General features: G+C 28.2%; 1 protein-coding gene across 1 annotated transcript in view; it reads right to left on the bottom strand.

Annotated features, from left to right (window-relative positions):
- Nucleotides 1-18,034, bottom strand: part of Psgef (Protostome-specific GEF) — a 149,595-nt gene that overhangs the window by 32,954 nt on the left and 98,607 nt on the right. Inside the window, exons 9-10 of the mRNA XM_064055984.1 lie at nt 6,210-6,389; nt 5,568-5,936 (exon numbers count right to left, since the gene is read on the bottom strand). Of these exons, the coding sequence (XP_063912054.1) occupies nt 5,568-5,936; nt 6,210-6,389 (549 nt within the window). The remainder of the gene's footprint in view (nt 1-5,567; nt 5,937-6,209; nt 6,390-18,034) is intronic.

Genomic DNA, 18,034 nt, shown 5'->3' with positions numbered 1-18,034 from the left:
TTCACGTTTTCTTTCTTAAAAAAGACAGTTGGAGTCTCCGAGGAGGTTTCACGTCCTTAAAAAAACAGTTGGGGGACGCCGAGAAGGTTTAATATTCTTAAAAAACAACAATTGGGGCTTCCGAGAAACTTTCATATTCTACCTTTCTAAAAAAAAGTTAGATCCCCTGGGAATATTTCACTTTCTTTAAAAAAAAAGACAACCGGGTCCCCGAAAAGGTTTTCCATTCTTCCTTTTAAAAAAGACAGTTAGAGCCCCCGAGAAGATTAGATTTCACATGTGTCAAAAAAGACACTTGGGGGCCCCAAGAAGTTTCACCCTTAGTGAAAGATATTTGGAGGCCCGAAAAGGTTTCACATTCCTCCTTCTTAAAAAAAAATTGTACACCCGAGAAGGTTTAACATTCTTCTTCTTAAACAAGACAGTTCGAGCCTCCGTGAAGGTTTCACATCCTTAAAAAACAAATGGGGACCCCGAGAAGGTTTTACATTCTTAAAAAAACAAATGGGGCCCCCGAGAAGGTTTCACTTTCTTAAAAATAAGACACCTGAGGCCTCCAAGACGGTTTCACTTTCTTTAAAAAAAAATATTGTTGGGGTCCCCGAGAAGATTTCACCTTTTTTTAAAAAAGAGAGTTTGGAACCCCGAGATGATTTCACTTTATTAAAAAAAAGACAATTGGAAACATTGTAGCCCCTAAAATATTTTACCTTCTGAAAAATAAGACACTTGGAGCTCCGAAGGTTTCATCTTAAAAAAAAATACTGTTGGGGTTTTAAATTGTTAAAAATAACACAATTGCGGCCCCCGAGAAGGTTTTGCATTATTCCTTCTTAAAAGAAATATTTAGTGGCCCTGAGAAGATTATTTCACCTTAAAAAAAAAAAGATTTTTTGGGTCCCCGAGAAAGTTTCACCTTCTTAAAAAAAGAGACAATTAGGACCTCCGAGAAAGTTTCACATTCTTCCTGCTTAAAAAAACTCATAGAGCTCCTGAGAAAGTTTCACCTTAAAAAAAAAAGATTGGGCTCCTCGAGAAGGTTTCACCTTTAGAAAAAAAAAAAACAAATTGGCTTCCCGAGAAGGTTTCGCATTTTAAATAAAGGACAATTGGGAGCACCGGGGTTTCATATTGTTCTTTTCTAAAAAAAATTAGAGCCCCTAAGAAGATTTCACCTTTTAAAAAATTCCATTCCACGAGTTTTTTATTTTTCGATTTTTCTTTTTTCTCATATTTCAGTTGTACGATTTTTCAGTTTTTGACGTTTCTAAATTTTAGATTTTTTTCGGATTTTTGATTTTTCAATTTTTCGACCTGTCGATTTCCCGTTTTCTGCGTTTTCCGATCCTTCAATATTTCGAGATATTTCAATTTTTTGATATTTTAGTTATTTCGATTTCTTCAATTCCCGTTTTTTGATGTTTCAATTTTTAGATTTTTCAATTTTTCGTTTTTTAAATTTTACTTTTTTCGTTTTATTTATTTTTTCGATTTTTCAGTTTTATCAAAATTTCGATTTCTCGGTTTATCGAGATGTTTTGTTTTCAATTTCTGGATTTTTTAAAATTAAATTTTCAATTTTTAAAATTAAATATTTTTCGATATCCCGATTTCTAAATTCTTCACTTCTCCACTTTCGATTTCTCGATGTTTCTTTTTTTCCAAATCCTCCATGTTTCGATTTTTCGGTTTTCAATTTTTCGATTTCTCAGTTTTTCTACATTTCTAGTTCTGGAGTTTTTCAATTTCCCGATTTTCAATTTTTTCCGTTCCTTGAATGTACAATTTTTCAATTTCTCTGTTTTCAATTTTTCGATTCAATTTTTAGATATTTCATTTTTAGGATTTTTCAATTTCTACATTTTTAAAATTTTCAATCAATCAATCAGTATCAATCAGTTTTTTATTTTTCTATTTTTCTATTTTCCGATATTTCAATTCTACGATTTTTTAATTTGTCAGTTTTTAAATTTTCAATTTTTCGGATTTTTGATTTTTCAATTTTTCGGTTTCTCGATTTTTGAGTTTTTCGCTTCTTCAATTTTTCCACTTCTCCATTTATCGCAATTTCGATGTTTCGATTTGAAGTTTTCCATTTTTTTTAAATTCACATTTTACAGTTTTTTAAATTAATAATTTTTAGATTTTCAGATGTCCAGATTTTTCAAATTTTCAACTCCTCCACTTTAGATTTCTCGATCTTTTGATGCTTCGATTTCTCGATGTTTTTTTTTCCAATTGCTCGATCTTTCGATTTTTCGGTTTTTCAATTTTCCGATTTTCTAATTTTTTGATGTTTCCACTTTTCAATTTGCCAATTTCCCAATTTTTCTACATTTCCAGTTCTGAGATTTTTCAATTTTTCGACTCTCCGAGTTTCAGTTTTTTTTATTTTAGAATATTCGATTTCTGTATTTCTCGTTTTTTAATTTTTCAGGTCGATTTTTCAATTTTTCGATTTCTCAATTTTTAAGCATTCCATTTCTCAACTTTTCAACACTTCAATTTTGGGAATTTTTCTATTTCTGGATTTTTCAACTTAACGATATTTAATTTAAGATTTTTCCGTTTATCGATTAATTTCTCGATCGTTTCATGTTTTGATTTTTCAAAATTTCAATTTTTGAAATTTTGAATTTCCATTTTTCGACTCTTGATATTTAATTTTTTTCTCTATTTTGATTCTTGGATTTGTCGAAATCACGATTTTCGAATTTTCATTTCTCTGATTTCCTAGATTTTCGTTTTTTTTTTTTGATATTTGATACATTGAATTTTTCGAATTTTCAATTTGTTTCCTTTTCGATTTCTCGATCTTTCACAATTTTTCAATCCTTGGGTTTTTAAATTTTTTTCTTTTTTTTTCGAATTTTCGATTTGATTTTTTGAATTTTCAGCGTTTCAATTTTTCCAATCTTCCGTTTATTAGACTTTTCGATATTCGAATTTGCAATCTTTCTACATTCCGATTTTTGATTTTTTGAATTTTTAAATTTGTAATTTTTTGACTCTCGATATTTCGTTTTTTCTATACTTCAATTCTTGAATTTTTCGATTTTCGAATTTTTATTTTTTCGGTTTTGGATTCTTAGATTTTCGAATTCTCGATGTTCGTTTTCGAATTTTCAATTTGTTTGGTTTTCGATTTCTCAGTTCTTCAATTTTTTAAAAGATTTTTTGGGTCCCCGAGAAAGTTTCACCTTCTTAAAAAAAGAGACAATTAGGACCTCCTAGAAAGTTTCACATTCTTCCTGCTTAAAAAACTCATAGAGCTCGCGAGAAAGTTTCACCTTAAAAAAAAAGATTGGGCTCCTCGAGAAGGTTTCACTCTTAGAAAAAAAAAACAAATGGGCTTCCCGAGAAGGTTTCGCATTTTAAACAAAGGACAATTGGGAGCAACTGGGTTTCATGTTGTTCCTTTCTAAAAAAAAATTAGAGCCCCTAAGAAGATTTCACCTTTAAAAAAAAAAGACAACTGGCCCCCGAAAAGGTTTTCCATTCTTCCTTAAAAGAAACAGTTAGAGCCCCGAGAAGATTTCACATTCCTCCTTCTTAAAAAAAAAAGAGTAGGAGCCCTTGAGAAAATTTCATTTTCTTAAAAAAAAAGTACACCCGAGAAGGTTTTACCTTCTTTAAAAAAAAGACTATTGGAACTCCCGAGAAGGTTTAACATTCTCCCTAAAAAAGACAGTTCGAACCTCCGAGAAGGTTTCACATCCTTAAAAAACAATTGGGGCTTCCGAGAAGGTTTCACCTTCTTAGAAAAAGGACAGTTGGCACCACTGAGAAGGTTTCACATTCTTTCTTTCTAAAAAAAAGTTAGAGCCTCTGGGAAGATTTCACCTTCTTTAAAAAAATGCAACTGGGCCACCGAAAAGTTTTCCATTCTTCCTTTTTAAAAAAGACAGTTAGAGTCCCCGAAAAGATTTCACATTTTTGAAAAAAAGACACTTGGGGGTTCCGAGAAAGTTTCACATTTTTAAAAAAAGGAGTTGGGGGCCCCAAGAAGGTTCCATACTCTTAGTAAAAGACATTTGGACTCCCGAAAATGTTTCACATTCTTCCTCCTTAAAAAAAAACAATTAGCCACTGAGAAAATTTCACTTTCTTAAAAAAAGTACACCCGAGAAGGTTTAACATTCTCCTTCTTAAAAAAGACAATTCGAGGCTCCGAGAAGGTTTCACATCCTTAAAAAAACAATTGGGGGCCCCGGGAAGGTTTTACATCCTTAAAAAACAACTGCGGCTTTCGAGAAGATTTCACCTTCTTAGAAAAAGGACAGTTGGGACCACTGAGAAGGTTTCACATTCTTTCTTTCTAAAAAAAAGTTAGAGCCTCTGGGAAGATTTCACCTTCTTTAAAAAAAGGCAACTGGGCCCCCGAAAAGTTTTCCATTTTTCCTTTTTATAAAAGACAGTTAGAGCCCCCGAAAAGATTTCACATTTTTGAAAAAAAAGACACTTGGGGGTTCCGAGAAAGTTTCACATTCTTAAAAAAATTAGTTGGTGGCCCCAAGAAGGTTCCATACTCTTAGTAAAAGACATTTGGACTCCCGGAAATGTTTCACAATCTTCCTTCTTAAAAAAAAAAACAGTTAGCCGCTGAGAAAATTTCACTTTCTTAAAAAAAAGTACACCCGAGAAGATTTTATCTTCTTTAAAAAAAAAAACTATTGGAACTCCCGAGAAGGTTTAACATTCTCCTTCTTAAAAAATACAGTTCGAACCTCCGAGGTTTCACATCCCAAAAAAAAAACACGAAAAATTGGCGACCCGAGAACAAATCTCATTTCTGTAAAATATTTATTATAAAATTTGAGTTTGCGATTTTCGTTTGGTAATAATAATAACCTAGTGGCATAGTTGACACACCGCACAAGTGTGGACATTATGAAATATACATATTTAATGGAAATAATAACCAACGGAAAAAATATAGATATATCCAATAACCTTACGATGTTTGCAAAAATTTCACAGCATTCGATTTTTACAATTTCAATGTTAAATTGTAAAATATTGTAATAAAATTTTGATTTTTTTTCCAAAAATCTGGATCCAAGAGTAACAACTCAACATGAGTTCGTGAATCACACATGCAGGAGCATGCTAATTTACAAAATTTAAAGCACATTTATTGGACGGAATTGTAAGATGACGTCATCAGTTTTTGATTTTTTCGAAATATCTGGATGTCTAGGGAAAAACTGAACACACATTTATAAACCATAAACCATATGTGAACGAGTATCTTAATTTATAAAATTGAAATAATATTTATTAATGTAAATTTTAGAGCTATGATTTTATTTAATAAAAACACATTTTTTTAATGAATCCAGTCGGTGTTAGCACCAAACTATTAGTCTACAGATTTTTACCATTAAAGGAAAAAAGTTGGGGCTGCATTTTTTTGTTTTTTTTTATTATTTTTTAATATTTGCAGAGTGGTCTAGTTATGAAAATAATGGTGCTAGCTGGTGCTAGATTAAAACAATGAGTTGCTGCTGTGTAAACTGTAATTAATCTTGTACTAGAACTAAACTTAACATTCCTGACGTTATTACCTGCAGACTGTGCACAACTTGATTTATCACAGTATAGTCTGCATGATTGGGTTTAGTGTTACTCTGTATTACAGTGAACGCTTTCAGCACCTCCCTGTAGTGCTCCAACGGTTTGTGAATAAACGTGGTGATATCGGGCCGTCTTCTGGGAATCGAAGGAGTCTGTAGGAATCTAACAAAATCCGACGTGGAGTTTTTCGTTTTATTCGCCAACACGCAATCGGCTTTTTTAATTCCTGAGCAATATCGTCGATACGCCGTCGTGATTTCGTTCACCTTCACCTGATACGTCCGAATGAAAGTGTGAAAGTGCGGATCTCCGTCTTCGTGAATTAATATATCTAATATATCTTCAGTTATCCTAAGAATCTGCAAGTTGTTTGACGTTATTGTCGGTACTAGAAATCAGCCCCGAAAACATCAATCTATCGAAGAAGTGGGTGGGTATTTTAGCGCGAGAATGCATGCGGCTACGCCTTATTCTGCTCATCCCAGCGCGTACTTCTGAGACTAGTGTAAAAGTTTTATGGGATGAAAAGTGGAGGAAAGAGCTAACCTTTTTAAATTTTTACGGGCACTCGTTTTACGGTACAGTTTTACAAGGTTGCTTCCACGGGAAACGACAACGGAATTTCTACTCACCTCTTCCGAATTTTGAAAGAGTATTTTATGTTCAGCAGGTGTTATTAAGTCTTTTCGTTCGGCCAGCGCCGACACGAACCTCGTTATAGCGAATTGTAACCCTGTTGCGTACTGTTGTTCTTTACTAATTAGTTGATACATGGCTTTCCTTCGGTTCTCTTCCTGATTGTTGCTGGGTTTCTGGTTAAAAAGATTACACGATTATTACAGGTTCAAAAAGATACAATATAAACCTTAAAATTAACATGAAGTCCATTTCTGTCACAATTCTTATCATTAATGAAACGTAAAACTGAGGTTGAATTTATAACCAAATAACTAATAATGAATAATACCAATATATTGTTTAAAAAACACCTTCTTTAAAAAAAAACACTATGGAAGTTATGGAGCCCCGAGATCCTTTCGTTTTCTAAAAAAAGGCGTAGGAACAGATAGAACGAAGCATCTACTTTTTCGTATGCCAGAAACTGCGAAACATCAAAAAATATGAAATTTTTTAATCATTTGCTAAATGAACCCGATTGCAACAAATTCCCTAATTCACGTTCGATAAGAAATTTTTTTTAGTAGATTTTCGATAAATGTGTTACATTTTCTACAGATTTTAATAAATGCTTCGAAATGGTTCGAAATATATATTTTTTTCTAGAAAACTTGTATATGATGGCCAAAAACATGATGTTGTGGTGCAAAAATAGTTTCTTCAGATAGGCAACCACCAAAACAACTCTGTATTAAAAGTCACGGTAAAAACTAAACCGAGGCTGAATTATGTACTACAATCTCAACTAAAAAATTTGTTTGTATGTTTTATATGTTTCAAATAAGACTTTTTTAATAAAATTTAGTGATGACGTTATCAAGTTTTTAGGAGAAGTCGATTTTGTAGTTTCTAAAGTAAACTGTAAAATTTTGTTGTATTTTTTAGACTTTTTTCCAAAAACTTACATGTGGAATGTTAAAAATTATACAAAGTTATGAAGTGACTTTTTCATATTCTATAACAATCGAAAACAGAATGCTATTAACCTGTTTATCTTTTCTTTTTTTTTAAGAAAAATACCGAGTGACTACATATTAATGTTTGTGATTTTTTTGTCAGGATTGCAGTATATTTGAAGTTTTAGGTTGGCATACTTGATGTCGGATTCAAATTTTGGCCATCAAAATTGATAACAAGAAACTGACATGCTAAACTTGCTACCAATAATTTAGAACTTAAAAAATAGCATAGTCCTGAACTTGTGGTTTATGAATTTTTATCCTCGATATTAGAGTTTTTCGGCTTACCGATATCTCGATTTTTCAAATTTAGATTTCACAATTTTTCAATAATTCAATTTTGGACTTTTTCAATTTTTTCATTCCTCAAATTTTCGATTTCTCGATTTTTTTATTTTTCGATTTCTCAATTTGCCAATGTTTCAGTTTTACGGTTTCTCAATTTTTCTCCTCTTCATTTTTACGATTTTGAAATATTTTGATTTTTCAATTTTTCACAATTCTGGCGTTTCTAAATTTCCAGGCCTTCAATTTTTCGATTTTTCCGTTTTTCGAATTTTCGAGGCTGCTTTTTTGCTTTTTCGATTCCTAAATTTTTCACATTTTTAATTTCTCAATTTTTAGATTTCTTTCAATTCTGGGATTTTTAATTATACCATTCTTCATTTTTTCAATATTTCCATTTTTAGTTTTTTCCATTTTTCGACTCTATTCCCCTATCCTTTGATTTTTCGATTTCTCGATTTCTCAGTTTTTGAATTTTTCGACGTTTGGATTTTTTGATTTTTTACTTTTCGATTTTTCAATTTTTCAGTTATGTGATATTTCAGTCTTAAAATTTTGACTTCTGGATTTTTTACTTTTTTGATTTTTAGTTTTTCGTTTTTTAAATTTTAGATTTTTCAGTTTTTCGACTGTTTAATATTTCGATTTCTCAATTTTTCAACTTTTCAATGTTTTAAATTTTAGATTTTTCGATTTACCAATTTTTCAATTTTTAACTTTTCGTTTTTTCGATTTTAGTCTATTTCGGATTCTCAATTTTTCGACTTCTAGACTTTTTGACTCCTGTAGTTCTCCATCCATTGATTTTTGAATTTCTCGATGTCCCAGTTTTTGAATTTTTCAATGTTTCGATTTTTTACTTTTTACTTCCAATTTTTCGATGTTTCGTTCGTTCAATTACCTGATTTTCCAATTTTTCAATTTTTTAAATTTTGGAGTTTCATTTCTCGATTTTTCAGTTTTTTATTTCTAAATTTTAGGCATCCGAATTTGTATTTTTTTGATGTTTAGATTTCCCGATTCTTCAATATTTCGATACTTTAATTTTTCAATGTTTTAAATTTTTTTATTTTTCGATTTTTCAGTTCTTCAGTAATTCTATTTTTCAATTCTGCGATTTAACGATTTTTTTGTTTCGATGTTTGCCAACTTCGTTTTTCGATTTTTAAAGTATATGTCAACTTTTCAATTTTAACATTTCCCGAATTCTTAAATGTCCGATTTTCCAATTTTTCTTTTTAAATTTTAATTAATAATTTTTCAATTTTTAACTTTTCGAATTTTTTGGCTTTGGCCTATTTCGTTTTCTCAGTTTTTCGATTTTTCGACTCCTCGATTTTTCGATCCTCTAATTTTTTGATTTCTCGATTTTTCAGTTCTTCAATGTTTTAATTTTTAAATTTTTAAAATTCTGGATTTTGCGATTTCTCAAGTTTTCAATTCTTCTACACTTCATTTTCTAACTGGCGAATTCTTAAATTTTCCATTTTCAAAATGTTTTTTTTTTCAATTTTTAATTTATCAATTTTTAACTTTTCAATTTTTTGATTTTGGCCTATTTTGGTTTCAGTTTTTCGATTTTTTGACTTCTCAACTTTTCGACTCCTCGATTTCTCGATGTTTCAGATTTTGATTTTTTTGATGTTTCGGTTTTTCAGTTTTTCGATTTTTTTATTTTTTTCATTTTTTAAAATTTGGAGTATCGATTTCTCGATTTTTCAAGTTTTCAATATTCGAATTTTTCAGTATTTTAAATTTCAGATTTTTCGATTTCTCGATTTTTCGGTTTTTCAGTTCTTCTCTATATCTCTATTTTTCAATTCTTCGATTTTTGGATTATTCAATTTTGCGGTTTTACGATTTTTTTGTTTCGATTTCCTGCCATCATGGTTTCTCGCTTTAAAAAATTTTTTGACTTTCCGATTTTTAGATTTTTCGATTTTTTAAGTTTTGGATTTGTCAGTTTTGGGAACTTTTCAATTTGTTTTTTTTAATTTTTCGATATTTTAATTTTGCAATGTTTTAAATTTTTTGATTTTTCGATTTTTCAGTTCTTCAATATTTCTATTTTTCTATTTTGCGATTTTACGATTTTTTTGTTGTAATTTTTTGCCAACTTGGTTTTTCGATTTTTAAGGTATATGTCAACTTTTCAATTTTTACATTTCCCGAATTCTTAATTGTGCGATTTTCCAATTTTTCTTTTTTAAATTTTAATTAATCAATTTTTCAATTTTTAACTTTTCGAATTTTTTGGCTTTGGCCTATTTCGGTTTCTCAGTTTTTCGATTTTTCGACTCCTCGATTTCTCGATCCTCTAATTTTTCGATTTCTCGATGTCCCAGTTTTCGAATTTTTCGACGTTTCGAGTTTTCGATTTCTCGGTTTTTTTAATTTTTTACTTTTCGGTTTTTCGATTTTTCAGTTGTGATTTTTCAGTTTTAAATTTTAAATGTTTCGATTTACCAATTTTTCAATTTTTAACTTTCCCATTTGTCGATTTTGGCCTACTTCGGATTCTCAATTTTTTGAATTCTCGACTTTTCCTTTATTCTCGATCCATTGATTTTTCAATTTCTCGATGTTCCAATTTTTCGATTTTTTAAATTTTGGAGTTTCAATTTCTCGATTTTTCGATTTTTCTGTTTTTTTATTTATAATTTTTTTTTCGATATTTTAATTTTCCAATGTTTTAAATTTTCTGATTTTTCAATTTTTCGATTTTTCAGTTCTTCAGTATTTCTATTTTTCAATTTTGCGATTTAACGATTTTTTTGTTTCGATGTTTGCCAACTTGGTTTTTCGATTTTTAAAGTATATGTCAACTTTTCAATTTTTAAATTTCTCGATTTTTGATTTTGGCCTATTTCGGTTTCTCAGTTTTTCGATTTTTCGACTTCTCAACTTTTCGACTCCTCGATTTCTCGATTCTCTTATTTTATTTTTTGATTTTTCGATGTCTCAGATTTTGAGTTTTTCGATGTTTCGATTTTTGGATTTCTCGGTTTTTGATATTTTACTTTTTTTAGTTTTTCAATTTTTGAAGTTTTCGAATTTTCGAGACCGCTTTTTTGCTCTTTCGATTTCTAAATTTTTCACATTTTTAACTTCTCAATTTTTGGATTTCTTTCAATTCTGGGACTTTTGAATTTTTCGATTCATTCGATTTCTCGATTTTTCGATTTTTTGGATTTTGTTTTTCGTTTCTTAAATTTTAGATTTTTCAGTTTTTCAACTGTTTAATATTTCGATTTCTCAATTTTTCAACTTTTCGATACTTCACTTTTCCGAATTTTTAAATTTTCGATTTTCCAATTTTTGATTTTTAAAATATGTCTATTTTTCAATTTTTTAATTTCTCTATTTTTGGATATTTCTTCCAGTTTCGGAATTTTTCAAGTTTTCGATTCTTCAATTTTTCGAATATTTTTGATATTTTTCGATGTTTCAGTTTTGAGATATTTCAGTATTTTGGTTCTTCGATTTTCCGATTTCTTGACATTTGGATTTTTTAATTCCTCGATTTTGTACATTTTGAATTTTCAATTTTTCGTTTTTAATTTTAGATTTTTCAATTTTTCGACTGTTTTATATTTAGATTTCTTAATTTTTCAACTTTTCGATATTTTAATTTTTCAACTTTTAAAATTGTGGATTTTTCGTTTTCTCGAGCTTTCAGTTCTTCTTCTTCTCATACGAATTTTTAAATGTTCGACTATTCAAATTTTTAATGTCTCGATTTATCGCGATTCCGACATTTCGATGTTTCGATTGTTCAATTTCCCGATTTATCAATTTTTCAATTTTTAACTTTTCCATTTTTCGATTTTGGCCTATTTCGGATTCTCAATTTTTCGACTTTTCGACTCCTTTAGTTCTCGATCCATTTATTTTTCAATTTCTCGATGTCCCAGTTTTTGAATTTTTCTGTTTCGATTTTTCGTTTTTTTTCATTTTTTCTATTTCTAATTTTTAAGTATTTTTTTGATGTTTGGATTTCTCGATTTTTGGATATTTTAATTTTTTGATTTTTCGATTTTTCAGTTCTTCAGTATTTCTATGTTTCACTCTTGCGATTATACGATTTTTTTGTTTCGATTTTTTGTCAATTTGGTGTTTCGATTTTTAAGTATATGCCAACTTTTCAATTTTTACATTTCTCGATTTTTCAATTCTTCAATATTTTAATTTTTCAATTTTTAAAATTCTTCTATCTTCTTATTTTGCCATTTCTCGATGTCTCAGAGTTTGGATTTTTCGATGTTTCAATTTTTCGATATTTTACTTTTTTCAGTTTTTTAAATTTTGGAGTTTCGATTTCTCGATTTTTCAAATTTTTGATGTCTCGATTTAGCGAGATTCGGACATTTCGATTTTTTGATTTCTCAATTTTTCTCCTCTTCAATTTTACGATTTTGAAATATTTTGATTTTTAAATTTTTCACAATTTTGACGTTTCTAAATTTTCAGTTCTTCAATTTTTCGACTTTTCAGTTTCTCCAATTTTCGAGATTGGTGTTTTGCTTTTTCCATTTTTAAATTTTCACATTTTTAATTTCTCAATTTTTTGATTTATTTCAATTCTGGGATTTTTGAATTTTTCGATACTTCATTTCTTCAGTATTTCCACTCTTGGATTTCCCGATTTTTCGACTTCTGGTTTTTACTTTTTAGATTTTTAGTTTTTCGTTTCTTGAATTTTAGATTTTTCAGTTTTTCGCCTGTTTAATATTTCGATTTCTCAATTTTTCAACTTTTTGATACTTTAATTTTTCAATTTTTATAAATCTAGATTTTTTGATTTCTCGACTTTTCAGTTCTTCTATTTTTCAATTTTTTAGTTTTTTAAATTTTAGAGTTTCGATTTCTCGATTTTTCAAATTTTCAATATTTGAATTTTTCAGTGTTTTAAATTTCAGATTTTTCGATTTCTCGACCTTTTGGTTTTTCAGTTCTTCTCTATATTTCTATTTCACAATTCTTCGGCTTTTGGATTATTCAATTTTGCGGTTTTACGATTTTTTTGTTTCAATTCCTGCCATCTTGGTTTTTCGCTTTAAAAAATTTTTCGACTTTCCGATTTTTAGATTTCTCGATTTTTTAAGTTTTCGATTTCTCAGTTTTGGGAACTTTTCCATTTCTGTTTTTTTCAATTTTTCGATATTTTAATTTTTCAATATATTAAATTTTTTTATTTTTCGATTTTTCAATACTTCTATTTTTCAATTTTGCGATTTTACGATTTTTTTGTTTCGATTTTTTGCCAACTTGGTATTTCGATTTTTAAAGTATATGTCAACTTTTCAATTTTCACATTTCTCAATTTTTCAGTTCTTCAATATTTCAATTTTTCAATTTTTTAATTTCTCAATTTTTGGATATTTTTTCCAGTTTCGGAATTTTTCAATTAGTCTCTTCAATTTTTGTAATATTTTTGAATTTTTCAATATTTCAGTTTTGAGATATTTCAGTATTTTGATTCTTCGACTTTTCGATGGATTCCGATGACTTCTGGATTTTTTGATTTCTCGATTTTGTACATTTTGAATTTTCAATTTTTCGGTTTTAACTTTAGATTTTTCAATTTTTCGACAGTTTTATACTTAGATTTCTTAATTTTTCAACCTTTCGATATTTTAATTTTTCAAGTTTTAAATATCTGTATTTTTTGTTTTCTCGAGCTTTCAATTCTTCTTCTTCGTTTCCGAATTTTTAAATCCTCAATTTTTCAAATTTTTGATGTCTCGATTTATCGAGATTCGAACATTTCGGTTTTTTGATTTATCAATTTTTCAATTTCTAACTTTTCCATTTTCAATTTTGGCCTATTTCGGTGTCTTAATTTTTCGACTTTTCGAGTTTTCGACTCCTCTATTTCTCGATCCTTTGATTTTTCGATTTCTCGATTTCTCAGTTTTTGAATTTTTCGGCTTTTCGATTTTTCAGTTATGTGATTTTTCAGTTTTCAAATTGGAGTTTCGATTTGTCGATTTTTCAATTTTTCGATATTTCAATTTTTCACTGTTTTAAATTTTGGATTTCTCGATTTACCAATTTTTCAAATTTTAACTTTTCGATTTTTCGATTTTAACCTATTTCGGATTCTCAATTTTTCGACTTCTCGACTTTTCAACTCCTTTAGTTTCTCGATGTCCCAATTTTTGGAATTATTCCATATCTCGATTTTTAGGTTTTTCGATTTTTTACTTTTTACTTCCAATTTCACGATGTTTCGATTGTTCAATTATCCGATTTTTCAATTTTTTAAATTTTGGAATTTCAGTTCGACTTCTCAACTTTTCGATTCCTCGATTTCTCGATCCTCTTATTTTTCGAATTCTCGATGTCTCAGATTTTGAATTTTTCAATTTTTTTAATTGTGGAGTTTCGATTTCTCAATTCTTCAATTTTTCTATACTTTAATTTTTCAATGTTTGCTTTTTTTTTGATTTTTGACTTTCCGTTTTTTAGATTTCTCGATTTTTTTAAGTTTTCGATTTCTCAGTTTTGGAAACTTCTGTTTTTTTCAATTTTTCAATATTTTAATTTTTCGATTTTTAACATTTTTAATTCTTAGATAATTCAACTTTTCTATTTTTCAGTTTTTCGATCATTGAAAAATAACTACAAAAATCGTGACTAATAATATGCCAAAAATTAATACAAAGTAGAACACAATACATATTTCTAAAACGTTAAAATAAATGCTTTTTAGAGTCGATATTCGTCTGAACGCTTTCTGGTCTGTAGATCAAACAAGTTCTCAGGCAACGTTCCATTACTCATAATATATAAAAAAAAAACTTTTGAGCCCGTTTGAAGTCTTAGATTCTACCTCTTGTCAAAATATAACTCATTTCTTATTTTACAGTAGATAAAATAAGTCAGTGAAATGGAGAAAGAAAAGAAAGTGGGCGGGGCTGACTTTAACTTTTTTCTACAGTCTTCTATCTTATAAGCAAGCAGTAGCCCCGCCCACCCACCCCCTCTTCTTTTTAGTGACCACTCTTCTAATATTGTTCCGTCTTATCTTACCAAGCACTAGACCCGCCCACCCGCCCTTTATTTTTTTGGAAGCTATGTCATTTGCCAAAATCCGTCTTATCTTACTCTACCACAAACATATTTTTTATTTATTTTTTTAAATTCGTATTTCTTCCATTTTTCACAAATAACACTAAACTCATACATGAAACTTTCTTTAAAAAAAAAAAATAAATAAATAAATAAAACAAGGAAAATTAAACACAAACATGTATTTCGATTTTTCAAGTTTTCAAAGTGTTTCAATTTATCAATTTTTTAATTTCTCAATTTTTGGATATTTCTTCCAATTTTGAAATTTTTCAATTTTTCGATTCTTCAATTTTTCTTATACATATTTTTGAATTTTTCGATATTTCAGTATTTTGATTTTCCGACTTTTCGATTTCTTGACTACTGCATTTTTTGATTCCTCGATTTGGTACATTTCGAATTTTCAATTTTTCGTTTTTAACTTTTGATATATCAATTTTTCGACTGTTTTATACTTGGATTTAAAAATTTTTGCAACTTTTCGTTATTTTAATTTTTCAACTTTTAAAATTCTGGATTTTTCGTTTTCTTGAGCTTTCAGTTCGTCTTCTTCTTTTCCGAAATTTTAAATATTCGATTTCTCGATCCTCTGATTTTTCGGTTTCTCAATTTCTCAGTTTTTGAATTTTTAGACTTTTCGATTTTTCGATTTCTCTATTTTTGATTTTTTACTTTTCGGTTTTTCGATTATTTTATTTTTCAGTTGTGATTTTTCAGTTTTAAAATTTTGGAGTTTTGATTTCTCGATTTTTCAATTTTTCGATATATCAATTTGTCAATGCTTTAAATTTTAGATTTTTCAATTTACCAATTTTTCAATTTTTAACTTTTAGATTTTTCTGTTTTAGCCTATTTCGGATTCTCAATTTTTCGACTTCTCTACTTTTGGACTCCTTTAGTCCTCGATCCATTTTTTTTTTCAATTTCTCGATGTCCCAGTTTTTGAATTTTTCGATGTTTCGATTTTTTACATTTTACTTTCAATTTTTTGATGTTTCGATTGTTCAGTTGTCTGATTTTTCAATTTTTTAAATTTTGGTGTTTCAATTTCTCGATTTTTCAGTTTTTTCTTTTCTAAATTTTAGATATCCGAATTTGTATTTTTTTGATGTTCGGATTTCTCGATTTTTCAATATTTCGATATTTTGTATTTTTCAATTTTGGGATTTTGCGATTTTTTTGTTTCGATTTTTTGTCTACTTGGTTTTTCGATTTTTAGACTATATGTCAACTTTTCAATTTTTACATTTCTCGATTTTTCAGTTCTTCAATATTTTAATTTTTCAATTTTTAAAATTCTTCAATCCTCTTATTTTTCGATTTCTCGATGTCTGATATCTTGAATTTTCATTTTTTCAGTATTTGGATTCTTGGATTTCTCGATTTTTCGACTTTTTGGATTTTTAGTATTTCGTTCCTTAAATTTTAGATTTTTCAGTTCTTCGACTGTTTAATAATTCGATTTCTCAATTTTTCAACTTTTCGATACTTCAATTTTCCGAATTTTTAAATTTTCGATTTTAAAATTTTTCGTTTTTAAAATATTTCAATTTTTCAATTTTTTTATTTCTCAATTTTTGGATATTTCTTCCAATTTTGGAATTTTTCAAATTTTTGACTCTTCAATTTTTCCTATACATATTTTTGAGTTTTTCGATATTTCAGTGTTTTCGTTTTTCGGCTTTTCGATTTCTTGACATTTGGATTTTTTGATTCCTCTGTTTTGTACATTTTGAATTTTCAATTTTTGGTTTTTAACTGTTTTATACTTGGATTTCTTAATTTTTCAACTTTTAAAATTCTGGAATTTTCGTTTTCTTGGGCTTTCAATTCTTCTTCTTTTCCAAATTTTTAAATATTCAATTTGTCAAATTTTTGATGTCTCGGTTTATCGAGATTTGGACATTTCGATTTTTTATTGCTCAATTTCTCGATTATCAATTTTTCAATTTTTAACTTTTCCATTTTTCAATTTTGACTTATTTCGGTTTCTTAATTTTTCGACTTTTCGACTTTTCAACTCCTCTATTTCTCGATCCTTTGATTTTTCGATTTCTCGATTTCTCAGTTTTTGAATTTTTTGACGTTTCGATTTTTTACTTTTCGATTTTTCAGTTATGTGATTTTCAGTTTTAAAATTTTGATTTCTGGATTTTTTACTTTTGTGATTTTTTGTTTTTCGTTTTTGAAATTTTAGATTTTTCAGTTTTTCGACTGTTTAATATTTAGTTTTTGAATTTTTTGACGATTTGATTATTTGATTTTTCATTTTCGGTTTTTCGATTTTTCGATTTTTCAGTTATGTGAATTTTCAGTTTTAAAATTTTGACTTCTGGATTTTTAACTGTTTAGATTTTTCAGTTTTTCGACTGTTTAATATTTCGATTTCTCAATTTTTTAACTTTTCGATGCTTTAATTTTTAAATTTTTTTAAATCTACATTTTTTGATTTCTCGACTTTTCAGTTCTTCTATTTTTCAAATTATCAGTTTTCCGAATTTTTAAATTTTCGGTTTTCCAATTTTTCATTTTTGAAATACATATTTCAATTTTTAAACATTCTAATTCCTCAATTTTTGGATATTTCTTCAAATTTTTGATTTTTCGATTCTTCGATTTTCCAATTTCTTGATATTTGGATTTTTTGATTCCTCGATTTTTTTTGATTTTTGATTTTGATTTTCGACTGTTTTATACTTAGATTTCTTAATTTTTCAACTTTGCGTTATTTTAATTTTTCAACTTTTAAATTTATGGATTTTTTGTTTTCTCGAGCTTTCAGTTCTTCTTCTTCTTATCCGAAATTTTAAATGTTCGACTCTTCAAATTTTTGATGTCTGGAGATATCGAGATTCCGACATTTCGATTTTTCGATTGTTCAATTTCCCGATTTATCAATTTTTCAATTTTTAACTTTTCCATTTTTCGATTTTGGCCTATTTCGGATTCTCAATTTTTCGACTTTTCGACTCCTTTAGTTCTCGATCCATTGATTTTTCAATTTCTCAATGTCCCAGTTTTTGGATTTTTCTGTTTCGATTTTTCGGTTTTTCGATTTTTTACATTTTGACTTCTAATTTTTCGATGTTTCGATTGTTCAATTACCCCATTTTTCAATTTTTCATTGACTTTTAGATTTTTCAATTGTTTTTATTTCTAATTTTTAGGTATTTTTTTATGTTTCGATTTTTTGTCAACTTGGTTTTTCGATTTTTAAGTATGTCAACTTTTCAATTTTTACATTTCTCGATTTTTCAATTCTTCAGTATTATAATTTTTCTATTTTTAAAATTCTTTCATTATTTTTCTGTTTCTCGATGTCTCAGATTTTGGATTTTTCGATTTTTCGATTTTTTACTTTTTTCAGTTTTTTAAATTTTGGAGTTTCGATTTCTCGATTTTTCAATTTTTCTACATTTTAATTTTTCCTTGTTTTAAATTTCAGATTTTTCGATTTC

The sequence above is a fragment of the Zophobas morio genome, unplaced genomic scaffold (genome assembly GCF_036711695.1).
Source record: "Zophobas morio isolate AGI-343-1 ecotype UQ-CSIRO unplaced genomic scaffold, CSIRO_AGI_Zmor_V1 ptg000014l, whole genome shotgun sequence".
Lineage (NCBI taxonomy): Eukaryota > Metazoa > Arthropoda > Insecta > Coleoptera > Tenebrionidae > Zophobas > Zophobas morio.
This window is presented reverse-complemented; position numbering and strand designations above follow the sequence as displayed.